The 27,276-nt window shown below is 38.2% G+C and overlaps 3 protein-coding genes across 6 annotated transcripts; 1 reads left to right on the top strand and 2 right to left on the bottom strand.

Annotated features, from left to right (window-relative positions):
• Positions 1–1,362: 1,362 nt before the first annotated feature.
• Positions 1,363–26,589, top strand: LOC138317807 (POU domain protein 2-like). 4 transcript variants are annotated; one of them, XM_069259714.1, is made up of 9 exons: positions 1,399–1,519; positions 3,588–3,765; positions 16,950–17,047; positions 19,173–19,316; positions 19,918–20,271; positions 20,610–20,927; positions 21,160–21,345; positions 22,205–22,274; positions 25,071–26,589. In XM_069259714.1, the coding sequence occupies exons 3-9, from the start codon at positions 16,958–16,960 to the stop codon at positions 25,787–25,789; spliced, it is 1,881 nt and encodes a 626-aa protein (XP_069115815.1). In that variant the 5' UTR covers positions 1,399–1,519; positions 3,588–3,765; positions 16,950–16,957; the 3' UTR covers positions 25,790–26,589. The 4 variants fall into 4 exon arrangements, with proteins under 4 accessions (XP_069115814.1, XP_069115815.1, XP_069115812.1 ...); XM_069259713.1 differs by lacking the exon at positions 3,588–3,765 and having other exon boundaries at positions 1,363–1,519; XM_069259711.1 differs by lacking the exons at positions 1,399–1,519; positions 3,588–3,765 and adding an exon at positions 12,124–12,270.
• LOC138319547 (protein argonaute-2-like) lies at positions 8,022–9,384 on the bottom strand. Its single transcript, XM_069262699.1, has 2 exons — positions 9,257–9,384; positions 8,022–9,003 (listed from the first exon to the last, which is right to left on the bottom strand). Exons 1-2 carry the CDS (start codon positions 9,382–9,384, stop codon positions 8,022–8,024), a joined length of 1,110 nt encoding a protein of 369 aa, XP_069118800.1.
• LOC138319546 (S-antigen protein-like) lies at positions 9,535–10,716 on the bottom strand. Its single transcript, XM_069262698.1, has one exon. It carries the CDS (start codon positions 10,714–10,716, stop codon positions 9,535–9,537), a length of 1,182 nt encoding a protein of 393 aa, XP_069118799.1.
• Positions 26,590–27,276: the final 687 nt, after the last annotated feature.

The following is a 27,276-nucleotide window of genomic DNA, read 5'->3' as shown; positions in this document are numbered from 1 at the left end:
GTTCTATCAGATAAAACATTTATTGGCCTACAAATCAGACACATATATTCATATCTAATATGATCTTTCTGTCTATCATCCTCGATACTCCAGGGGTTCCGATCACTTATGATCTCTACAACCCTGGATTATTTCATAGAAAAACTGAAGGCAGTTCAGAGAAAAAAATCTGAACCAATCACGGGCCAGCAAAAATTTCCTTTGAAGACTTCAGAAAGAGCGACGCCCAACTTCAAGGCCACACAGTCAACCACAGTGTATCGTTATACGGCTCTTTTGTTGTGCATCAAAAGGACTAAATTGCTTGTTCTGTCGTCTCCAGTTTTACTTTTAAATAGTCCAGGGGTGTAGAGATCGTAAGTGATCGGAACCCCTGGAGTATCGAGGATGTCTGTCTATATGAAGGATCGATTATCATCCAAATAAGGTTAACATTTACCAAAAAACTAATTACAAGCACCCGATACTTGTACGAACTATGGATTTAAAAATATAAGAAATTATTTCATTTCAACAGAAATAAAATATATTATCACATATTTCTGATTTTATATATTCGCATGTGAGATTTATTTTATCTTACTATATGTATCTTTATTTGTACGTACATCATATAAATTTTATACTCGCTGGCTGTGTACATTTAATGAGAGGTAGGCCTGTAGTTTGCATTTAAAATATATGCAGTATGCTTGCCGATTTCAGTTTTAGTGATGTAAATTTCAAATATACAGCTCAGGTGATTCAATGCATAAAATCGTATTAATATGTAGTATCACGGTATACATTCATGTACATGTATATATAATATATGCAGAAATAGATCAGCATCATGTCACCTAACGAAGTATTAAATATGTATGAATATGTAAATGGTGAGTTTACAAGGAAGCTAACCAGTTTGGTGTATGGTTAGTACAAGAAGACCTTACATTACTTTTTCAAATATTCTTATACCTCTCATATTAATTTAAAATACATTTTAGCTTGTTTCAAAATATAAATCTTTTGATATATTATTCATATAACTAGGCAAAAACAAAAACGATCAGAATATTTCAGTGTATATTATTTTATACGCATACATGTATGTCTGCACTTTGTATAACGCCAACTTGTCACATTATTGGTATTCATCTTGTGAGCAAATGTGAATGCATTGCAAATTATATGAATACTAATCTCGAATCTATTTAAAATTCAGATTGTTACAGTTTAATGCAGTCCAAGTGTAAAAAGTGCAAGCATGCTACTTGATTGAATATCAATGTCAAGAGGTCTATTTACATATAAATTACCCCGACTGACGAAGAATGTGTCGACGCATATCGGATAGGCCAGTCGACCAATCAAAAGGCGAGAGCTCGCACTTGGCGGAGACTTCGGCATTGTTCGTGAAGTACTAGATTCGGTTTGTTTACTGTGTTGTATATTGCGAGACAGTTCGCTTACAGTTTGCACCAGTGTTTTGTCGTGGTTCCTGCGGTATCACAGACAGCGGTTATTGAAATAGATAATTGTAAGTATTGTGTTATTATTTCAAAATTAATGTTGTATGACTTGTAGACTTCTAGCGCGTGACCTTACGAAAAATAATCGCAAGATATTATTATTCAAAATGGCGGCGACGATTTCTCCTAATGAAAGAGTGTGTATAATTACCATTTTTACATATTCATAATTCTAGTTTTAGCATAATGTATTCGGTCTTATATGTAACAAATCTTTTCCTGTGACATTTTCGTGATATATCAAGAGATTAAACTAACGATATCCCATTAAAGTCATGCTAAACTGTGGCATTCTTTTCGCTGGTAAATATTAATTACGGAAGCTTGTTTTGAAAGCGACGTCTCTTCATGCAAATATGAGGGTCATAGCTTTATAATGTACATACGAATATGTATTTCGTCTACAAACACGTGTTCAGTATTTACATAGGTTTGGTTTCGTGGAAACTGGTTAAAACTACGTTTTCATGATATCTTAATGTCTTGCGTTACACACACTGTTAACACAGTACTAGCCCGGCAGAAATATTGACCGATTTTCCTTTCTCGTGGCGAGCGCGTGACGGCCATTATGCCAAAAAATAAGGCGACCGTTCTAGAGCGACAGAAGGCGCGAGACACCCACACACAGCTGCACTTAAAAATCGGACACACTAGACCAGATTTAGCATTAATATTGGAACTCCTTGTCGACTTGTACCTAATTTGGTAATTTCTGAAGACAATAATGAAATGAAAAATGCTACACAATAATAATTCCCTAAAATAGTAAAAAGTTCATAGTCTACAAAAGACCGGTAGACAATAAACTATAGGCCTTGTAGCTTTAGAACCGTTAGGTTAGAATTAAAGACGTGTTACTATATAACTTCGTGAACAAGAATGATCGGTTCAAATATTAGTAATGGCCGAAGAGAATTCCGGATTTGCATATTACAGAGTTATCTGCACTTGCGGGTAGGTACTGATTGTGAGGTCATGTTTTTACGAGCGTAACGTCATACTTTTCGGAGAAAAGGACATGAATTGCGCTAACAAAATAATCGCGTAACAATCAATACCTACCTGCAAGGGAGCTAACTCTGTAATATGCAAAGACGGATACTGTGAGGCCTGTGGAGAAAATGTGGTGACGAGACCGGGCTTCAATTTCTCGAAACAAAAGTACAGTCTTAACTTAAGTTTTTCTCCTGGTGTTAATCATGCCAATTAAATTGACTTAAGTCAGTTTTTGACTTTCGAAAAATTGGGGCCAGGATTCGAACTCATGACCTCCGCACACTAGCCAAAAGCTCTACTGCTGATGATCGAACCCAGTCCAATCCCACTGGCTGCATTCCTCCCTCCTTTTCTAAGGTCTTCGAATTCGCCCTCAAAGATTTACAAGACCATATGGCTAAATTAATATTAACCACTACCAATATCAGTCATTGTATCAATTTCGTAAAAAAAGGAATTGATATATCGGAAGATGAGAATAGTCAATTCATCAATATCGTTTGTAACAATGACAGCTCTAGTAGAAATTTATTTATATTTACTAATGCTTGAATTCAGTTAATTAATGGGACAGTGCATGTACGTGCTTGTGAATGTGTTGCCCACAAAACTGGATGATATTCTCTTAACATCAACAATATTCATGAATACTTGTACTTGTATCGGATGAGCAGTATCCACATGTACATCCATCCACAGTTATCCACAAAGGCATGTTTTTCCGTTCTCAGGAAAACACAAAATTTTGATTGCTGAAAACATCAGCCTTAGACAGGCTATTTGTAATATGCAATTGTATACTCAGTAAAGACATATTATATGCATTGTATATCTTATATATATCAACAACTGACAGGGAACTGCGGCTTGATAACGAACTGATACAGTGTGTAAAATGAATATATACCATGGCTCACGTCTAACGGTCGACATCAGGAATTATAGTAATTTGGAGCAAATTCACACTGAGCAAAGCGTTTGTATTAGGAGACAAGGAGAACGCTGCTTTGAGTGACTGAAGGAAAATGACAATGCTGGTACATTGCATTCTCCTTGCACCTCTTCCTTTCCCAATAGCAGAAAGTGTATCCGGTCCATCATGGGCATCAATAGGACCAGAAGTGACCCCCATTTCCTCATTCATTGGCAGCAATATCTTTAGATGGTGGAATGAGTGATCAGATGACAAACCTGGATCAGGTGTGGTGCTGTTGATTTGAGTTGGCAGTAGACTGGGCCCCTGTATCTGGAGGAGGTAGGCTGGGAGATGCAGCCCATTCTTTTGCATCAACAGCACCCTCTACCCAGCTACCTCTTTCCCCTGCTAATCTTTGGCATGTTTGTGGTGTTAATATAGAGATACCAAAAGGTTCGAACGCACTTCTTAATTTTATGCCAGCAAAGCAGATGCCCCACATGCACAACACAACCGTTGTTCCACTTCACATGCACAATGCACCCTCAATACATCCGTAACATTCACAATGCTTCCAATCTGTTCCTCAATACATGTGTTATACATTCGTAATTGTTTGTTACATATCTGCAATTTTGGATAGTTTTACCTGTTGTACTCCTTACGGGAGAGCATCAGTTGTCACATTCACTTTTATTCGTGAAATATCCGCCTTTTTTCATCACCAATTTGCTTTACATTAGATAGTTATATATCAGTAATTAATTCATACTGAAAAAATTGTCATTTTTGGCCAATTTTGTAGTGGATGACAATAACCAGCTAAAATTTGTACACTCATCATTTCATTCGTAATAAATCTGCTCTTCAGTGGGACCTGGTCTTAAAATCTATTCTATATGTCTTGGAAGAGTTTGAAATTGGAAATTGTCAGTAGCTTACAAAAAGTTTGATGAGACATCCTGATGTCAGCATTGTACGTATCTTATGTCATGATTAGGTGACTAGTAAAGGCCTTTTGGTCTATTGTTGTAACATCCTATTATAAGTATAGCAACCAAAACATATAAGAAAGTTCCAGGTTTGTGGATGGGATGCTGGAGAAAAGTCTGAGTACCCGAAGAAAAAAACAACCCACCATTTTCAAAGCAAACAATCCTTCAGTATTAGTAATGCAAATTCTTTATTTTGAGAATTTTAATTCATATATTATTTTATCACTCTTGAGTCCTAATGATATCCGGCCAACACCAAAATGCTTAGAGATCTGTTGCTAGAATGTGCATATCATTATGCATTAAGTATACAAAAGTGTATATAATACATGTATAATCATTTGTCAGCAATTTGTGGTCGACTTTTCATGTCGTGTAAGGCAGCTGGTTCTTGTACATGTATATCAAATCTGGAAAAAACAAGACAGCATAATCAACTTTAATACTAGTTCATGTTTTGTAAATTACTTTACAAATTTGATATTAATATTCATGCCCAAAGCATATAGGCAATCCTGAGCATGTGTAGAAATAATCAACACATTATTGTACTGCTTTTTGGAGTGAAATATAATAAAATATATAAAAAAAATTAAAAAAGATTTTATCAGTCAAGATGTTTTCATCTTACATCTTATCTATAGATATATGTACTGTTCCTAGTATTTATTTTATTAACAAATTGTTACAATGTCATAGATTGAAAGGTTTTCATAAATAAAAGATATTTGAAAATGTCTCTGTTTATGTCAATTTAAATGGCACCTTTATAAAATTGATTATTTTCCCTATCAACAAAATTTTATGATTATTGTAAGTTATAGGACAAAACTTTTGTATCCTCTATACAATTTTAGCCCACCATCATAAGATGTCTCTTGTTGTGTATTCCACCAAAAACATAAACTATCGTTACCTACATTAGTACTACCCACTAATACCCATGCTAGAGGTATTTGTGTATTGAGAAAAGTTTGATATATTTGATACTTATTCATTCAAGATAATTGTGATAATTATGGTATATCAATTATTGAACTCGTTTGATAAATTCAATATCACAGTCACTCATGCAAGATCCTCTATGTATCAAACCATATAAATTTGTATTTAGGTACATATAAAATATATTCCTCAATCACAAAGCAATATCCCACCAACGTTAAACCTATCTAACTTGATATCAAATATATTTCTCCATCACCAAGCAGTTTTCTTCTCGTCCATAGGAAGATATCAATTTTATTCTTCCGTCACCATTGACCAAGCAATGTCCTATATAGCTAAAGCTACCAGTCCTATTTAGCTTGATATCAAATATATTTCTCCATCGATCACCAAGCAGTTTCCTACTCGTTCTTAGGAAGATATCAATTATATTCCTCCGTCACCATTGACCAAGCAACATCCTATATAGCTACCAGTCCTATTTAGCTAGATATCAAATATATTCCTCCATCACCAAGCAATTTAATTTATATCCAAGATATTAGCCCTATTTAGCTAGATATCAGATATATTCCTCAATCACAAAGCAATATCCCACCAACCATATCTAGCTTGAATTGATATCAAATATATCCCTTTATCACAAAGCAATATCCCACCAACCATATCTAGCTTGAATTGATATCAAATATATCCCTTTATCATCAAGCAATATCCCCAACCCTATCTAGCTAGATATCAAATATACCCTTCCATCACCAATGCATGTAGAAGCAATATGTCCTACCAGTCCTATCTAGTCAGATATCAAATATATATACCCCCTTCATCAATCATCACCAAATAAAAAAAACTACCTAGAAATACCAACCAGCAATGTCATTTTGGATATCTCAAACACATCACATCAATATCCCACCAGCTGTATTTAGTAAGTCTGTATCCCACCAGCTGTATTTAGTAAGTCTGTTATAATTACTTAAAACAAGCCTAGATTGTATTTTTTATAATTTAGGAATGATGAGTAATCTATGGAGAGTTTGTTAGTTTTGATGAAGTATTGAAGACTATAGTATTTCACTTGATCATGTACAGTCCATAATGATAACATGTACACAATATCAGACAATATGGAATGACAGGAGCTAACTCTCAACATCATTTTTTCAACAACATTAAGAAAGTGCATCTGGTGTTGTATAAGACATCAGGGTGTGTTTGTGGTAACGTAAGATACTGGGTTTGAGTGAGACTTTCTCTGACCTTAGTTCTAAGTCTGATATTTGTATTCTATGACCATTCACGAGAAAATTTATCATAAATATTCATGAAATGATTTGCCTCAAAAATATTCCGCAGGAAAACCAATTCAGCATGCTTTCTGCTTGAGGAGTTGCTGCAATACAGTCTGATGACATGAATATTAATGAATTTGGATCGTTATGTGTCACCTTAGAGGAGGTTCTACACACATCAAGGATGTCCCTTACACATCTACTGGTGTAAAATATCTACAGTGGGTTTCCTCAAGTTAGAATATCCACAAACTATATGGACTTTATATAGGAGTATAACACATTTCCATAGCATTGTTTCAAAAATTAAATTTTATAAAATAAATGTTTTATTTATCACCCTCCTGTATACCCTCCCTGTCACCCTCCTGTATACCCTCCCTATCACCCTCCTGTATACCCTCCCTGTCACCCTCCTGTATACCCTCCCTATCACCCTCCTGTATACCCTCCCTATCACCCTCCTGTATACCCTCCCTATCACCCTCCTGTATACCCTCCCTGTCACCCTCCTGTATACCCTCCCTATCACCCTCCTGTATACCCTCCCTATCACCCTCCTGTATACCCTCCCTATCACCCTCCTGCATACCCTCTGTGTCACCCTCCTGCATACCCTCTGTGTCACCCTCCCTATCACCCTCCTGTATACCCTCCCTGTCACCCTCCTGTATACCCTCCCTATCACCCTCCTTTTATCCCTCCTGTTTACCCTCCCTGTCACCCTCCTGTATACCCTCTCTATCACCCTCCTGTTTACCCCTCCCTGTCACCCTCCTGTATACCCTCCCTATCACCCTCCTGTATACCCTCCCTATCACCCTCCTGTATACCCTCCCTGTCACCCTCCTGTATACCCTCCCTGTCACCCTCCTGTATACCCCTCTATCACCCTCCTGTATACCCTCCTATCACCCTCCTGTATACCCTCCCTATCACCCTCCTGTATACCCTCCCTATCACCCTCCTGTATACCCTCCCTATCACCCTCCTGATACCCTCCCTATCACCCTCCTGTTACCCTCCTATCACCCTCCTGTATACCCTCCTTCACCCTCCTGTACCCTCACCCTCCTGATACCCTCTCTATCACCCTCCTGTATACCCTCCCTGTCACCCTCCTGTTACCCTCCTTCACCCTCCTCTCTATCACCCTCCTGTTTACCCTCCCTATCACCCTCCTGTATACCCTCCTATCACCCTCCTGTATACCCTCCCTATCACCCTCCTGTATACCCTCCTATCACCCTCCTGTATACCCTCCCTATCACCCTCCTGTATACCCTCCCTATCACCCTCCTGTATACCCTCCTTCACCCTCTGTATACCCTCCTTCACCCTCCTGTATACCCTCCTATCACCCTCCTGTTATACCCTCCCTATCACCCTCCTGTATACCCTCCCTGTCACCCTCCTGTATACCCTCCCTGTCACCCTCCTGTATACCCTCCCTATCACCCTCCTGTATACCCTCCCTGTCACCCTCCTGTATACCCTCCCTATCACCCTCCTGTATACCCTCCCTATCACCCTCCTGTATACCCTCCCTGTCACCCTCCTGTATACCCTCTCCTATCACCCTCCTGTTACCCTCCCTATCACCCTCCTGTATACCCTCCCTGTCACCCTCCTGTATACCCTCCCTATCACCCTCCTGTATACCCTCCCTATCACCCTCCTGTATACCCTCCCTGTCACCCTCCTGTATACCCTCCCTATCACCCTCCTGTATACCCTCCCTATCACCCTCCTGTATACCCTCCCTATCACCCTCCTGTATACCCTCCCTATCACCCTCCTGTATACCCTCCCTATCACCCTCCTGTATACCCTCCCTATCACCCTCCTGTATACCCTCCCTATCACCCTCCTGTATACCCTCTCTATCACCCTCCTGTATACCCTCCCTATCACCCTCCTGTATACCCTCCCTATCACCCTCCTGTATACCCTCCCTATCACCCTCCTGTATACCCTCCCTATCACCCTCCTGTATACCCTCTGTGTCACCCTCCTGTATACCCTCCCTATCACCCTCCTGTATACCCTCTCTATCACCCTCCTGTATACCCTCCCTATCACCCTCCTGTATACCCTCCCTATCACCCTCCTGTATACCCTCCCTATCACCCTCCTGTATACCCTCCCTATCACCCTCCTGTATACCCTCTCTATCACCCTCCTGTATACCCTCCCTATCACCCTCCTGTATACCCTCCCTATCACCCTCCTGTATACCCTCCCTATCACCCTCCTGTTTACCCTCCCTATCACCCTCCTGTATACCCTCCCTATCACCCTCCTGTTTACCCTCTCTATCACCCTCCTGTATACCCTCCCTGTCACCCTCCTGTATACCCTCCCTTCACCCTCCTGTATACCCTCCCTATCACCCTCCTGTATACCCTCTGTCACCCTCCTGTATACCTCCCTGTCACCCTCCTGTATACCCTCCCTTTTACCCTCCCTTCCCCCTGTTACCCTCCTATCACCCTCCTGTTACCCTCCCTGTCACCCTCCTGTATACCCTCCCTATCACCCTCCTGTATACCCTCCCTGTCACCCTCCTGTACCCTCCCTATCACCCCTCACCCTCCTGTATACCCTCCTTCACCCTCCTGTTTACCCTCTCTATCACCCTCCTGTTTACCCTCCCTGTCACCCTCCTGTATACCCTCCCTATCACCCTCCTGTATACCCTCTGTGTCACCCTCCTGCATACCCTCCCTATCACCCCCCTGTTTACCCTCTCTATCACACCTCCTGTATATCCTCTCTATCACCCTCCTGTTTACCCTCTCTATCACTTTCCTCCCCTCCTATCACCCTCCTGGTTACCCTCTCTATCACCCTCCTTTATACCCTCCCTGTCACCCTCCTGTATTACCCTCTCTATCACCCTCCTGGTTACCCTCTCTATCACCCTCCTGTTTACCCTCCCTATCACCCTCCTGTATATCCTCTCTATCACCCTCCTGTTTACCCTCTCTATCACCCTCCTGTATACCCTCCCTATCACCCTCCTGTTTACCCTCTCTATCACCCTCCTGTATACCCTCCCTATCACCCTCCTGTTTACCCTCTCTATCACCCTCCTGTATATCCTCTCTATCACCCTCCTGTATACCCTCCCTATCACCCTCCTGTATACCCTCCCTGTCACCCTCCTGCATACCCTCCCTGTCACCCTCCTGTATATCCTCTCTATCACCCTCCTGTATATCCTCCCTGTCACCCTCCTGTATATCCTCTCTGTCACCCTCCTGTATACCCTCCCTGTCACCCTCCTGCATACCCTCCCTGTCACCCTCCTGCATACCCTCCCTGTCACCCTCCTGTATACCCTCCATGTCACCCTCCTGTATACCCTCCCTGTCACCCTCATGTATACCCTCCCTGTCACCCTCCTGTATACCCTCTGTGTCACCCTCCTGCATACCCTCTGTGTCACCCTCCTGCATACCCTCCCTGTCACCCTCCCTATGTATACCCTCCCTGTCACCCTCCTGCATACCCTCCCTGTCACCCTCCTGCATACCCTCCCTGTCACCCTCATGTATACCCTCTGTGTCACCCTCCTGCATACCCTCCCTGTCACCCTCATGTATACCCTCTGTGTCACCCTCCTGCATACCCTCCCTGTCACCCTCCTGCATACCCTCCCTGTCACCCTCATGTATACCCTCTGTGTCACCCTCCTGCATACCCTCCCTGTCACCCTCCTGCATACCCTCTGTGTCACCCTCCTGCATACCCTCCCTGTCACCCTCCTGCATACCCTCCCTGTCACCCTCCTGCATACCCTCCTGCATACCCTCCCTGTTACCCTCCTGCATACCCTCCCTGTCACCCTCATGTATACCCTCTGTGTCACCCTCCTGCATACCCTCCCTGTCACCCTCCTGCATACCCTCTGTGTCACCCTCCTGCATACCCTCCCTGTTACCCTCCTGCATACCCTCCCTGTCACCCTCCTGCATACCCTCCTGCATACCCTCCCTGTCACCCTCCTGCATACCCTCCTGTATACCCTCCCTATCACCCTCCTGCATACTCCTCCCTGTCACCCTCCTGCATACCCTCCCTGTCACCCTCCTGCACACCCTCCCTGTCACCCTCCTGTATACCCTCTGTGTCACCCTCCTGTATACCCTCCTGTATACCCTCCTTGTCCCCCTTTTGTCTATTGTAAACCCTTCAGCTTGAGCTGGTAATCTTTCATACTATATCCTGAGCTTTTTTCCCTACTTACTTTCTCCTTTCTGGCCTTCATTTACATCTTCAGATTGATAATATACATGATACTTTTACTAATACCACTCCCCTTCACGCTTTATTCCTGTGCAGACCTTCATAAATATTTATAAATCTGTTGTATTCTGTTAAAGTACAAAGTAGGTTCATCCCAGCGCAAATCCTGAATAATTGTATATATGACTGTCGAAATTCAGATTTATTCAATTTGCATAAATAAAATGAATTGTGGCATCTAAAGGGAATATTAAGTATTTGATTATACACAGTTGACCACAAATTCATTTTGTTCCTATATAAAACAAAAGCTGCATGTGCTTTTTTATTTCATTGATTGTTCATGTGTGCACAGGTGTTGTTTTTTTTTCTCTTACTGTTTCTTTTGTTTTAAAGATATTTTGAAAAAAAAAATATATAGAGGAAACCCCCTAAGTGCCTCCCACCGTACCTCAGGCCTTCAGAATAATTTTATCATATTGGGGATCTGTCGCTTTGAATTAACGGAAAATATTCAACAGTTTTCATGTTTGTCTGGTGATTGTGGAGATAATCAAAAGAAAAAAATCTACTGAAGTTTGTGTTTGGTCTGATTTTTATTAACTTTATAAGATTCAGAAACAAAAGTGTAATGAATAAAGTTTTTTTTCAAATACTAATTAAACAAATTAACAGGGGAAGATAAATCTGTTGCTAGTGTATCCCTAAATAAATGAGTTTCAAATTGTTGCCTCTTTTTTTACAAGTAAAACTTTAGGTTTCAAACTCTTTTTTTCTAAAGTTGATACAGTGTTTAGGTATGTACATAATTGATTCATTAATGTTAAACTTGAAGATCTTCAAGATAAACTTTAAAAAGTTTTAAGATATACGTTGTTGAGTTTCTAAATAGCATTAATTTATGTGCATATAAATGTGTAACAGGTAACCTGAAAAGTACATGGCTGTGTTTTCTAGTCATTATTCATAGGGAGGCCTCCTATACAAATCACCTCTGTCGGGGCGCTGTTTTAACATTTACGATATGACTTCTTACAGCCTGACAAAAGGCCTCATTTAAATATTTATTGCCGAGCGCATACGAAATTAGCCCCTGGCATGCCGTGAGTTTGTCAGAGTGGAGTATAGTCAAGCGTGAGATTGTGACACTTATTTTACCTTCTTAAAAGTACACTTGCATATTAAGAAAGGAGGTCAAGATCCACAATAGTACAACTGAAACTATTGACTACACAACTTATTTGCATAAAGAGGATATTTTCATCCATACATATTTATATAGCAGCCCTAAATATGCTTTCACTTTTATCTGTTAATTCCGGAGACAGCGAACATCATGAGAAGAAAACTTTGCGGTAATTTTATTTATTATTTACTTACTTTATAAGCTTTCTTGAAACTTTAAATTGTTTTATAACTGCTGTGATTTTACAATTAACTTTTAAGTGTACTTTTTCATATTTATTTGTATATGATAAACATTATATTTACTTTTTTATTTCTATGTTCAGAAATAATTGTAAGTCATATCAATTTTACTTTAGGAAACAGATTTACGACTTATTGTAATATTTTTATAAGAAAAACTTGTACAGAAAAATGTAAAAAGAAAAAGAGAAAGAAATAATAACTTCTTTCATAACATGCAAGTCTTTTCATAGCTTAAAAAAGTGACTTTTTAGGCCCCAATTTCATCAGCATATTTATATCATACTTATTAATGTGAAATATTATAAAACATCTTGTTTAAAAGGAAAAATACAAATTTATTACTAAAGTGATAATATGTCTTTATTATAATTGTAATTTGTATATTTAAATTACATATACATGCATACATAGCGTTAATTGCTAAAAGAATTTGTTTTCAATGAACATTTTGCATCTGCATTATATAATAACAAGTTTAATTCATAGTTATGTTTGGCAATATGATATAAAATAATAATGTAATATTTGCCATTTTATTGATACACAATTTCCATCAGATGAGTTTATGAAACTGGTGTGAGAGGTTGTATTTTTGTCATATATGGGAAGCTGGACACAAATCATTGGGGTCATACATTGTCTGAATGGGGAATTGAACCATGGCTACACAGATGTGTTGTTGCCATTCTGACACTAGGCAATACCAGGCAACAATTCTTGTAGAGGTAAAACCAATGGCATATAAAATTTATACTAATGTATACATTTGAATAACATTTCATGGCTGGCAATAAAACTAGAAAAGTAAGTGATCATGACTTACAACAAATAATGCATGATTAACCTTAAAACATTACAGGACTAGAATAAGAACAAAATATTTAGGAAATTATTGTTATATTTATAATTAATGAAACTCTAGGTAATTTCTACAATATATTATGAGTTTGGTGGGTTTTTTCTCTCTCAAGTTATCAGTAAACACCGTATAATTGATGTGGTGAGTTCATTGTTTACTTGTAAGTCGCTACAGGTATAGGTCACAGTCGCTACTCTTCATATTGACATCAAGTGGAGTTAGTTCTTATTGTTCCTTCCAAACAACTTTTTTCTTACTTTTGTCTTCTTTCAATGAATCCCCAACCCACTTTAAGGGATTTTGTCAGCATTTAACTTGCCATTCAAAATGGAAGAAAAATTAATTAATAGATATTTCTGATTCTACAGAGAGTATAGATTTATATGTAAAACATATTTAATAATAATATTATACAAGTACAGAAATCCATATACATGTATATATATCTTATTTTGGCATATGAATTATGTTTAATTGGTATGATTTTAACTAATCTTTGTAGAGATATAGCTATATAATATAATTTTGAAAATTTGTAACAAAGCAAAATACGACATTAAAGAATTAAGAATTCAATTGTGTCTTATAAAAGGACTATAACATCTTGTTCCATTGCTCAAATAGTGGAACTTACTTCTGTAGGCTTTGGTAGGGACGACATCTTGATGTCTATCTTGAGTGAAATGACTGTAAGAGCTTGTGTACCTAATTAAAGCTAGGGGCTGTCATGTATTATGCATAATAAACAATGTGTTATCTTTTTAATTATGTAATCCTTTTAGCTTTATAGTTAGACATGAATGGCTTGCATACCTTTTTAATCATTAAAGATTAAAAAAAAAAAAAGGACAACATTTTTTTCAGAAAATCCATTACATTAGGGGACCCCATTTTATAATCTGTCATGAGGAGGACTTGAGTTCCATTTTTGGAAAATCCAGCATCAACGAACCCTCCTACTGGTGTATTTTAATGAACAAAAAACTCAAATATCTTTAGTGTACATGTACTGAATATTTTATTGGAATTGAAGAAGACTGAATTATTTAATTTAATTAATCATGATCTTGTTCAACTGGCTGTGATGAAGCACTTAGGATACAATTAAATGATCAATGTTATGTATATACTGGTATATGTGTATTAGTGTTGTGCCTTTGATACAGTACAAAACTTTATCTGAATTTTTCTTATTCACTAATAAATCTGAACATTTAACTAAATAAGTTTCACCAGCTGGATCCAACAGTTGTCAACTGTATTGAATAATAAAATATTAAAAATTTCTCTCAAATGTTGTTAGCAATTGGTAAATTAATAAACATTTTATTGCGTTAACCATGATGCATATGACCAACTTGAAGTCATGAGGTCAGCATGTGTAATTCACCATATTAGGTTTAGGTCAGGGTGATGTCATTTGTCTGTAACTTTTTAACCATTCTCAACAAAACTCAGTAATTATGTATTGTTATCACGTTTAAATTGATATATATTTGATTGTATATTTAATGATAAAACTTATTTTAAGCTTTGATTTGGATACCTTTCCAACATTTCCATGAGCTAAAATTGTCAGCTGGCTCAGATATTCGTTTGTACTCATGAATCCATTTCCCTGAAATCAAATTTTTCTAAAATCATCTTTTTTTCAGTTTTGCCTTTCAATTATCATGGACAGATGATTTTACGAAAAATACTGCCTTGGTAGTATAGTTAAGTCTAAGATTGCGAAGGATTCTGTAATGTGGTTAAATATGTACATATAACATGCACAAATAACTAGAAAATAAAGCATTCAAAGATATTCTTTATCATGAATATATATCTTGTATATCAAATTTTACTCTAGTGCCACAGTGACACAATAAAATCAGCATCTTTCTATTATAATGGATATAGTTATCCAATGGAACCTATGATAAACTAGTACGTAATTACTGCAGTTAACGTTGTATTTTTGCATGGTTGCAGCTGCAATAATTTTACCTGTTCTCCAAAATAAGCATATCTAAAGTCTTAACTACTTTTTCATCCTTCACACATCCTTCCTCCCTATACATTTCTTAGTTTCCATTATCAGGTATCCCTCGGCACCTGTACATTTGACACTTGATTGATGAAATCTATATATAGAAGTTGTGTTAATTTAACATTTTTCAGAACTTAAAGTACATGAATACATTTCAGGACAAATTTGTATTAGTACTAGTATTTTGAGGAGTAAATTAATTTTGTTCTTTTTTTAGAATCTAGGTACTTGATAATAGATACAATACTTTAACCGTATATGTAAATCAGACCTATTAATTATATCGGTACCGTCTTAAGCTTTGGAAAATGCATTGACGCAGTGAGGCATTTAGACCTGATGGACCATCGGTGATTTATTACGTAGTTGTAAAGCCATTCAAATATTTCATCATAAATGCTAATTTCTAATTGAGAAGCGTTATAGCAATATCTCTATGAATGTTAAACCAATGCTTGTTTGGATGTAATGTAAGGGAGAGGTACATTTCATGTATGTGTCATGTTAACAAATTGACAGTCACATGTACCTATATATCGTGACCATTCTTTGGAAGCTTCTATATAGCATAATATTCTAAAAGAAGTTTGTGTCAGCCAATGCAAGTGTAGCCGTCGTCCCATTCTACTATTATAGCCCTCCTAAGTGTATAGGTATACATGTATAACCAACCCGGAATTAATTAGGCCATCATTGATTATTATTCTTATATTAGCTAGATCCTCATTTAGAAATGTCTAATTTGCTGCAATCAATGGAAAGTAGCATTAACTCTTGTCATCTTATTTGCCAAATCAAGGAGTTCTAATTTATATAATTGTACCCATATTGCATCTCAAGAAGACTTTAGAGGGAAATGAAATACCAGTGCAGTATACACAAAACAAATAATTACTTTAAAAGTTTAAATTGATGGTTTCTGACTTGGTCCTCTGACTTAAGTTCCTGAGTTAAGTTCCAGACCAATTAGTGTCTTTCTTTGGTTCCTGACTAATTAGTGTCTTTCTTTGGTTCCTGACTAATTAGTGTCTTAATTTGGTTCTAGACTAAATAGTGTCTGATTTAGTTCTAGACTAATTAGTGTCTTACTTTGGTTCTAGACTAAATAGTGTCTGATTTGGTTCTAGACTAATTAGTGTCTTACTTTGGTTCTAGACTAATTAGTGTCTGATTTTGTTCTAGACTAAATAGTGTCTGATTTAGTTCTAGACTAATTAGTGTCTTACTTTGGTTCTAGACTAAATAGTGTCTGATTTAGTTCTAGACTAATTAGTGTCTGATTTAGTTCTAGACTAATTAGTGTCTTACTTTGGTTCTAGACTAATTAGTGTCTGATTTAGTTCTAGACTAATAGTGTCTGACTATTAGTGTCTACTTTGTTCTAGACTAATTAGTGTCTTACTTTGGTTCTAGACTAATTAGTGTCTTACTTTGGTTCTAGACTAATTAGTGTCTTACTTTGGTTCTAGACTAATTAGTGTCTTACTTTGGTTCTAGACTAATTAGTGTCTTACTTTGGTTCTAGACTAATTAGTGTCTTACTTTGGTTCTAGACTAATTAGTTTCTGATTTTGGTTCCTGACTAATTAGTTTCTGAAATTGGTTCCTGACTAATTAGTGTCTTACTTTGTTTCCTGACTAATAAGTGTCTGATTTGGTTCTTGATTGATTAATATCTGATATTACTAATTAGCGACGGTTTTGTTTTTCAGGCGTGAGAATGAATGGGGAAGCCACCTCTGGTGAGCTGTCTGTGGTCAACAATGCTCAGACTAATGGAGAGGACAACGATCCTAAACCTCTTAATCTGGTAAGTATACCGGCTCATCTATATACACTGACAGCATTGTGTCAATAATAATACTGATATAGGCTGGATATGATCCATCATCAGTAACCAGATAAAACTCATCATCATCCAGGGCCATTTTCGACTATACGGTTTGACTGGTTGGACCAAGTTGTTCGTTTATAAATGAAAGACGGACCTGGTGATTTTATATTGTTTTCAGACGAGCCTTGACAAAGCCCTCACATGCCTGTATCAAAAACTAAAGGTCCGTCAGGATTTATACTTGAAATCACAACTTTAACAAATGGTCGAACCGGTTGTTCCGAATAAACGAAAACGGCCCTGGACTCCTGTTACAGTATATATATATAACACACCACCCCTACAATATCCAGATGTACTCCTATATAATGTGGCTGTTATATAGTGACATCATTGGAGTCAGACATACTAACTGATATAGATGCTTTAGTGAAGCTTTAAAAATGTTGAAGTCTGTCTTAGGACTAGCTAGAGAATCAGTCACTTCTTTATGTAAAGGGCTCAGTTAAACTGGCAACCTCTTTTTACTGACGAATTAAACATCTCGTGTTGAAGATATTCTTATCATCATGAGCCTTAGTCACTTATAGTTTAGACTACAATGTATACTACTGTAGCTATACAATGTATTGCTAATTAAGGAGAATAGACTACAATGTACTACAAAAGCAATATATAGCTAATTAAGGGAAATCCCCTCTAGTCCTATATGTAGTAATTTAGTCACACCTTTGGCTACTTTTACCCAACTTATAAGTTTTAAGGACCTAAACTAGTAATGTGGTATATATTTTCCTTTATCCAAATAATAAACAACATGTAGCTAGCTATAGGTTCAAAGGAAATTCCATTTAGCACTAGCTTGTTAGGTTAAGATCTCTAGCTAGACTTAATAGAAAATCCCACAAAAGTGTTAACCATCGTTTACCATGTAGTCTTAAGCTTTTATATAAACACACTGGGTGAAATGTACAAAGCTCTTTTCCATCACAACAAATACTCTGTCATCAAAAATGTGAGAGAATTGTTTTTTTCCATTAATTTTGTCACGTTGCAGTGGCATGTTGTCTGAATATTGAAACTGATACCTTATGAATATTCATAGGTTCTAACATCCTAGAAGCTGTATATGCTAATTAGTCATGTGCAATATCACATTTACGTATTAATCTACTCTAAATGCAAATATAGTGTGGTTTTATGTAAATGTATTCAGATAGAATATTTCACCTCTAGCAATGTCATCGGTTCAATATATGAATATTAAAATTAGTTACTTGGCATATTCAAAGTTTCGGCCTAACTTGCTTGTGATACTGGTAATTTGATATCATTTGCTACAGTTTTACAATTGTTCATGCATAATGCATTATGCCATAAATACAGTAATTGGTATTAAAAAGATGGGTGGAAAAATTCAAACGCTTTTGGGAGACTAATTTCCATGTTTCACAAGTCCAAAAAATTATGTGCATTTTACTGTTGAAGGAAGGATTGAAGTCATTGTCATGACAGTTAGGAGTGTATATTTATAAAAGCTCTTAACTTGAAAGTTTAATCAGATTCAGACGTTTAACTCTAAAATGAAGGATGAACCAATGCAAGGAGGGGAGTGATAGAGAATTACCTGTCACAATGACATCTTTAATCCAATTCTAAGAGTTTGATACTAGCCAAACAAGATTTCCACAAAGGGTTTTGATATATCCCATGAAATAAACGATCATGACTAGTACTGCATGCAGAACTCTTACACATTGACACTCATATTGAAATATGATTTTCCATCGGACAGAATTTTTTACACTTTAAAAGCAATTGCAAAATTAATTTTGTTTATACTTTATGCCTTTAGAAACACTTATGGAAATTTGTATAAATAATTGATGTTGTCATGTATATCATTTATATAATAAAATTTCATATTATTTTGGGAGAATTATGTCACACATTGAAAACTTTCTGTAGGAGGGCTGGACAGTAATCATTTCCATAGCTCTAAATGGGGCATTGATGTTTTCATTTCTATGCTGTATAGTGAGCCTGTGAAATTCTACATTAACTATTGTACTCATAGTGAGATATATTTCCTGGTTATTAGGCCACCACAACGGCAGCCACCACGATTGCCCAACAGCTCCAGTTGCTACAACAACTGCCACAGTTTGCCACAGCAACACCACAGCTTGCCACAGCGGCACCCCAGGGATTCTTCATCCAGAACCAGTTCGGACAGCCAGCTGTGGTATGTAGCCAATCTGTGAAGGGCTTCAGCGACTGTTTTATTTGACTATCCTTTCGACAGACTCCATACCTTATTGATTTCTGAGTCTCTGTTTCAATTTCCGGTCAGACATTTGTTTGAAAAATGATTTTTGCCAAATTATATGTCCCATAATTCATCAAAATGAATTTGTTTTCAATCTTGCAATGCTTCAATTCAAATGAAGCATAATATATATATAGTGTAGCGGGATTGGACTGGGTCGATCATCGGTGACCAGGCCCTGATTTCTCGGAACAAACTTAAGTCAAAAACTGACTTAAAGTCATAAATTGCAATATAAGTTACATAAGGAGAAAAACTTAAGTTTTGACTCAAGTCTGCACTTTTGTTTCAAGAAATCGGGGCCAGGTAGCGTCAGTAGAGCACATGGATAGTGTTCAGAGAGTCCCGGGGTTCGAATCCCGGTCTAGCCGCTAGATTTTCTCCTCTCCTGTTACATATACAGCAAGCTTTGTTAACTAGAATCAGGACCATGGTAGAACCTATAATAAAAAATAATCCATTTTAGGGAAAAGACTAATTATTTGGATTAAATGGGTTTGGTTTAACTCTGTAACAGATCCCTGTGTCGGCGTCACTGCACCCTGGGCTACAGTTTGGTACCCAGGACTTACAGCAACTTCAACAGCTTCAGCAACAGTTACAGCAGCAGCAGCTTCAGTTACAGCAGATACAGACAAGTCAGGCATCTGCTGTCGTGACCCAGGCCCAGGCCGCACCGCCCCAGCAGCCAGCCACAACCATCGCCGCAGCCACCCCACAGATACAAGCTACACCCATGCTCACTGCTAGTGTCGCCGGAGCCATACAGGGATTATCAGGCACACAACAGATTGTCTTTGTGAACCCTGCTCACTTAGCAGCAGGGTTACAACCATTGGTTATTCAGAACCAGGTGGGTGGTTTGACTCAGGTGAGTCATAGATTATGTGGTTATTCAGAATCAGGTGGTATTGGTCACATGATCACAAATTTTTATCGAAATTGGGGCTTGTTTGGAGGGTTTTTGTGATGAGCCTTAATTGTAATTTTAAATTACTTGAACATTTTTGCCAGATTCTCTTTTTGCTTCCCAGTTGAAATTTTCTCCAATTTCTTTCTAAAATATATGTTCATGTACAAATTTAGTACCAAATTATGTAAAAAGGTTGTACGTAAAAATATTAAGTAATACTCCTGGTCTGTTTCATTTCCTTCTGAATTCATTGAAATATATTTTAAACTACTGAGTGTTTGTTTCCTTTGTACCAGGGCATTCCTTTACTGCCAGGCCTGACAGCAACAACCTTAGCAACGCTCGCCCAGCAACAACAGCAACAGACACAGCCACAACAACAGCAACAGCAACAACCTCAACAGCTACAACAGCCACAACAACAACAGACTCAGCAGATTTCCCAACAGCAGCCACAGCAGCAGCAGGCACCGCCACAACAACAGCAGCAACAACAACAACAGCCTGCCATCAGTCAGATACAGCCGTCGCTTCAGCAACAGATCAACACAGCGATACAACAGCCAGTGATACAGACCTCAGATGTCGCCCAGTCTCTACAGATTGTGAAACAGGTGAATAGATAGTACTCTGTCGTCTATCAATTATGAAAAAAATGAACTTGTAAGAAATATTAGAAAATGTTATCATGTCACTTTAAGAAATGGAAGGATTCAAGATTTATTTTTATCTCCTGTAGAGGTAGTACCCTTGCCTGCTGAGGTCTACTCCTGTGTATACAATGTGACCATGCAAAATTATAAGAGTTAAATTGAGAAAATCTATTTTCTTTGAATTTAATTGCAGATTAACTCACAGAGCCAGTTCTTGTCTCCTACTTCTGTGAAGACGATAAAGAAAATAGAAACACTTCCCAATAACAATACAGCTCTTGGTAACCATGTCAGTCCAACAGTCAGTCTCAGTGTTAACGTCAAGTCTGACCCGGCAATATCACCGCCACTCAGTCCGACATCTCTCACACTACAGCCGGTAAGTCTTACATACACTGTCTCCTTGTAAGCATCCAGTCTGACCCAGCATTATCACCGCCACTCTGTCCAACATCTCTCACGCTACAGCCTGTAAGTCTTAAACTGTCTCCTTGTAAACATTGACTTTGACTGGCAATATCACCAACTCTCAGTCCGACATCTCTCACACTACAGCCTGTAAGTCTTACACTGTCTCCTTGTAAACATCCACTTTGACTGGCAATATCACCAACACTCAGTCCGACATCTCTCATGCTACAGCCTGTAAGTCTTACACTGTCTCCTTGTAAACATCCACTTTGACTGGCAATATCACCAACACTCAGTCCGACATCTCTCATGCTACAGCCGGTAAGTCTTATAATGTCTCCTTGTAAACATCCAGTCTGACTGGCAATATCACCACCACTCAGTCTGACATCTCTCACACTACAGCCGGTAAGTCTGATACTGTCTCCTTGTACACATCCAGTCTGAATGACAGTATCACCACCACTCATTCTGACATCTCCCACACTACAGACGGCAAGTCTGATACTGTCTCCTTGTAAACATCCAGTCTAACCGACAGTCTCACCACCACTCAGTCCAACATCTCTGACACTGACCGTCTACCCTAGCCCCACCCAACCGACCAATACTTGACGCTATCTGTGTGACTCTTGTTTGAAAATATAAGACTATGGATTATGATGACTACTTTTAAAAGTAGTTTAGGTGTCTGAGAACCAAACTCTGACTTATCCTTCAATGATGTTTTACATTTTCGTTCTTGGTGATCATGTTCTAGTATCAATACACATGTACAGCTGCCTGTTCTGGCAACATGTCTAGTATGTTATTTTTTTCTTCTACAGGAGGAAAACATTGATTTAGAAGAATTAGAACAATTTGCAAAAACCTTTAAAAGACGAAGGATTGAACTGGGTAAGATATTCCTTTTCATTAGTTTGTAATGCGAGTTTCCTTTTCATTACTTTGTAATGTGAGTTTCCTTTTCATTATCCCCCGCTTTCTCCGAAACAGGGGATATTAATTTGAGTTTGTCAGTCTGTCTGTCTGTCTGTCTGTTCGTCTGTCTATAACACTTCGTTTCCGTGCAATAACTGTAACAAATGTAAACCGATTTTCTTCAAACTTAAATTCCTTAAGGGCTCGGCCAAGTTCGATCGCGACTGTCGATGGACCTTATTTAGCGGAGTTTTGGCCCTTTGAATTACTAAAAACGTCATTTTCTGCCATTTCCGCAATAAGTGTAACAAATGTAAACCAATTTTCTTCAAACTTAGTAACAAAGTTAAATGCCTTAAGGACTTGGCTAAGGTTTATCGCGACTTTCAAAAGACCTTATTTATGGCCCTTTGCTTAAATTTAAAAAAAAAAGTCAGTTTCTGCCACTTCCGTACAATAACTGTAATAGATATTAACCCATTTTCTTCAAACTTGGCAACAAGGTTGAATGCCTTTAGTGCTTGGCCAGGTTCGATCAAATCTTTCAGCGGATGTTATTTATCAGAGTTATGGCCCTTTAATTTACTACAAATATGATTTTTCTGCAGTTTCTGTGTAATAACTAACAAATGTTAAAACTTATATTGTTAAAACTTGGTAACAAAGTTAAATGCCTTAAGGGATCAGCCAAGTTTGATCGCCACTTTTGGCAGATCTTAATTAGAGTTATGGCCCTTTGATTTAATAAAAAAAATGTCATTTTCTGCCACTTCCGTACAATAACTGTAATAAATATTAACCAATTTTCTTCAAACTTGGTTACAAGGTCAAATGCCTTAAGGGCTTGGCCAAATTTGATTGCCACTTTTGGCCGACATTATGTAGTGGAGTTATGGCCCTTTGATGTATTAAAAACGTCATTTTCTGCCATTCCCTGTGACATAATTGTAACAAATGTAAACCGATTTTCTCACAAAGTAAGTATTGAAGTTAAATGCCTTAAGAGCTAAGCCAAGTTTAATAGTCACTTTCAACTGACATTATTTTACACATATTACTTCCGAATAAGACTTCGGTTTATTTTTTAGCTCACCTGGCCCGAAGGGCCGGTGAGCTTATGTCATGGCGCGGCGTCCGTCGTCCGTCCGTCCCGTCCGTCCGTCTGTCCGTCAACATTTCCTTTAAATCGCTACTAGTCATAGAGTTCTGCATGGATTGTAACCAAATTTGGCCACAAGCATCCTTGGGGGAGGGGGAACAGAACTTGTATAAATTTTGGCTCTGACCCCCCGGGGGCAGGAGGGGCGGGGCCCAATAGGGGAAATAGAGGTAAATCCTTTAAAACACTACTTGTCCTAGAGTTCTGCATGAATTGTAACCAAAATTAGCCACAAACATCCTTGGGGGAGGGGGAACAGAACTTGTATAAATTTTGGCTCTGGTTCCCCGGGGGCAGGAGGGGCGGGGCCCAATAGGGGAAATAGAGGTAAATCCTTTAAATCGCTACTAGTCATAGAGTTGTACATGAATTGTAACCAAATTTGGCCACAAACATCCTTGGGGGAAGGGGAACAGAACTTGTATAAATTTTGGCTCTGGTCCCCCGGGGGCAGGAGGGGCGGGGCCCAATAGGGGAAATAGAGGTAAATCCTTTAAATCGCTACTAGTCATAGAGTTCTGAATGGAATGTAACCAAATTTGGCCACAAACATCCTTGGGGGAAGGGGAACAGAACTTGTATAAATTTTGGCTCTGACCCCCCGGGGGCAGGAGGGGCGGGGCCCAATAGGGGAAATAGAGGTAAATCCTTTAAATCGCTACTAGTCATAGAGTTCTACATGAATTATAACCAAATTTGGCCACAAACATCCTTGGGAGAAGGGGAACAGACCTTGTATAAATTTTGGCTCTGGTCCCCCGGGGGCAGGAGGGGCGGGGCCCAATAGGGGAAATAGAGGTAAATCCTTTAAATCGCTACTAGTCATAGAGTTCTGCATGGAATGTAACCAAATTTGGCCACAAAAATCCTTTTTGGAAGGGGAACAGAACTTGTATAAATTTTGGCTCTTGCCCCCCGGGGGCAGGACGGGTGGGGCCCAATAGGGGGAATAGAGGTAAATCCTATAAATCGCTACTTGTCCTAGAGTTTTGCTTGGATTGTGACCAAATTTGGCCATAAACATCCTTGGGGGAAGGGGAACAGAACTTGTATAAATTTTGGCTCTGACCCCCTGGGGGCAGTAGGGGTGGGGCCCAATAGGGGATTTAGAGGTTAATATTAAAATTAGAAAAGAAACAATGAACCTGTATTCAGAACATTACTTGGCATTACAAACCAGGTGAGCGATACAGGCCCTCTGGGCCTCTTGTTCATGTTTCAACCAAGGTTAAACCTAACCTCAATAATGTTTACAGACAATATGGCCTGAAAGCGGGGGATGGATATTCCATGAATTTGCTTGTTACATTGTAATTTGAGTTTCCTTTTCATTACTTTGTAATGCGAGTTACCTTTTCATTATTTTGTAATTTTAGTTTCCATTTCATGACTTTGTAAGTTTCCTTTTCATAACTTTGTGATTTGAGCTTCTCTTTTCATGACATTGTAATGCGAGTTTCCTTTTCATTATTTTGTAATTTGAGTGTCCTTTTCATCACCTTGTAATGCGAGTTTCCATTTCATTACTTTGTAATGCGAGTTCCCTTTTCATTACTTTGTAATTTGGGTTTCACTTTTCATGACTTTGTAGTGTGTTTCCTTTTTACTTTCAGGATTCACACAGGGTGATGTGGGTCTCGCCATGGGCAAGTTGTATGGCAACGACTTCAGCCAGACAACCATCTCTAGATTTGAGGCATTAAACCTGAGTTTTAAGAACATGTGTAAATTGAAGCCTCTTCTACAAACCTGGCTAAAGGATGCTGACTCAATGTCGGCCAATGCTGCACCATGTCCTGGAAGTCCTAGTGGTGTCATCACCCCCGAGTCAGTGTCACGGCGACGGAAAAAACGTACCAGTATTGAAACAACGATTCGAGTTGCTCTAGAGAAAAGTTTTCTGAACACACCTAAACCTTCCTCAGAGGAGATCAGCATGCTAGCTAATGGACTCAACATGGAGAAGGAGGTTGTGAGAGTGTGGTTCTGTAATCGTAGACAAAAGGAGAAACGTATTAATCCGCCATCATCCTATGTCTCCTCCACTAACTCTGTACAGCTAGTGAAGGGCTTGTCTGTGTCCCCTACGGCGGGCTCAAGTCTCGTTACTCCAACCTCTACTCCATCTAACAATGCTCAGGTGTCCTTATCAACAGTTACAGGAAATATTCCTGTGAGCATCTCCCTTGGCAACCAAAACCTTATCATGACAAAGTTAATACAGGCAAACGCTTCCAATCAACAAATGGTCATACCATCAAGTGCTGTCAATAACATGGACCAAACATCACTAAACATTTCCAGTTCAGGTGTGGTTTCCTTGGATACGTGATCTTCTGTGGTGTGAGGTACTAAACTATAGATCATTAAATGTACGGTGCATTCCTGTCTTCTGTAACGTGTTCTTCCTTATACACACAGCGGTGTATCATAACAGAGTCGGCTACTCTTGTTCTACTACCTCGTATATTTAAACATTGAACTGCATTCAGCCTTTCAGTTGGCAGTTATGGAAGGATGAATGCTACCTGAAAAATGACAAATTTAATGAAGCACATTAGTGCTTTATGTTGAGCTTAACATTGTCCCGTTGGCATTCGTCTTATAATTATTTTCAACTGACTGCAGTTCAGTGCTTATATTTACATTTGATAATGATTTTGTAATTAAGTCTTGTAAGATTTTGAACCTATTATGAATGTCATTATCGTCAAGGAAGGACAGCCATTTTAACATTCAACTTCTAGGATCTCTGACTCGACAACTGTTAAATCATAATGATAATGACATTAAAATAACTGGCTAGCAGTCATGCAATGAGCAAGGCCTTCTGTGTTTGGTAAGTTACTTCAATGTCATTGCAATAATTTGATGAAAGGCTAGTCCAAATTTGGTTCTATAAAGTGCCCCCTGGTTTAAGAAACATTTAAGTGGTCAGGGTGCTTATTAAATTGAATACGATATGTCAGAAAGAGATTGTGTTTATTATTTTTCAACAGTTTTTATCGAGATCAAGGATTTGATGAATTTTAAAGGCTGAAAACACAGAGCAAGATTAATATTGTTCCACTTCTGTACATGTTGATGATGAATTTTATTCAAAGTAAATAAAACAGAAAACGAACATCCTAAGGAACTCATACCTATTGTTTTATTTTCAATAAATGATACCAATAAATAGTGTCATCATGTCTCTGACAGTCATTAATGGAGTAACACATTGGATTTTACACCAAGGTATGTCACAGTGTGCCCTTAAACCTCCATAGTTACTCATCAAATAGATTTAGATTGGAGTGAACTCTTATTAGTTGTAATACTTTAACAGCCACCTTTGTCTATTTTGAACTTACCTTATATTAGTTCTGCAAATTTACCTTTGATAATATACAATAATAAGATGCAGTTGCAAAACTTGACCTTTGACCCAGTGATCCTGTCATCGGACTTATTATATGTCACACAAAAACGCTTTTCTGTAAAAGATGAAAAAATTTAGTTCGACGTAATGTCCAATTGTCTTTGATCTTCCGCTATTTGGCTAATAATTTACATTGAATCAGAATTGATTCTTTGAACGTAATAAATGATGTTGTTTGAAAATGTATTGAAAATTGATTTGGACTTAACACCAACAATATTACCTTTTACAAAATGTAATCTTTTTGTCCATTGACTTTGCAAACTTTTCTTTGATTTTGCCTAACATGGGCACCTCATAGAAGGGTTAATGAAATGCATCATTATTCATCAGTGAACAAGTTCAGATTCAGTATAAGTCCATTTGTGGATAGAGTTGTGAGATCAAGTCATTTCTGA

Source organism: Argopecten irradians, chromosome 3 (genome assembly GCF_041381155.1).
Source record: "Argopecten irradians isolate NY chromosome 3, Ai_NY, whole genome shotgun sequence".
NCBI classification, from domain to species: domain Eukaryota; kingdom Metazoa; phylum Mollusca; class Bivalvia; order Pectinida; family Pectinidae; genus Argopecten; species Argopecten irradians.
This window is presented reverse-complemented; position numbering and strand designations above follow the sequence as displayed.

Excerpts from the sequence above, each read along its gene's own strand:
- LOC138319547 (XM_069262699.1), bottom strand. The coding sequence starts at position 9,384 with ATGCAGGAGGGTGACACAGAGGGTATACAGGAGGGTGATAGGGAGGGT. Across the intron at positions 9,004-9,256 it reads GAAGGAGGGTATACAGGAGG|GGAGGGTATACAGGAGGGTG; the intron begins GTGAGGGGTGAT and ends GGAGGGTGACAG.
- LOC138319546 (XM_069262698.1), bottom strand. The coding sequence starts at position 10,716 with ATGCAGGAGGGTGATAGGGAGGGTATACAGGAGGGTATGCAGGAGGGT.
- LOC138317807 (XM_069259711.1), top strand. Across the intron at positions 19,317-19,917 it reads AGTTCGGACAGCCAGCTGTG|ATCCCTGTGTCGGCGTCACT; the intron begins GTATGTAGCCAA and ends ACTCTGTAACAG. Across the intron at positions 20,928-21,159 it reads CTCTACAGATTGTGAAACAG|ATTAACTCACAGAGCCAGTT; the intron begins GTGAATAGATAG and ends ATTTAATTGCAG.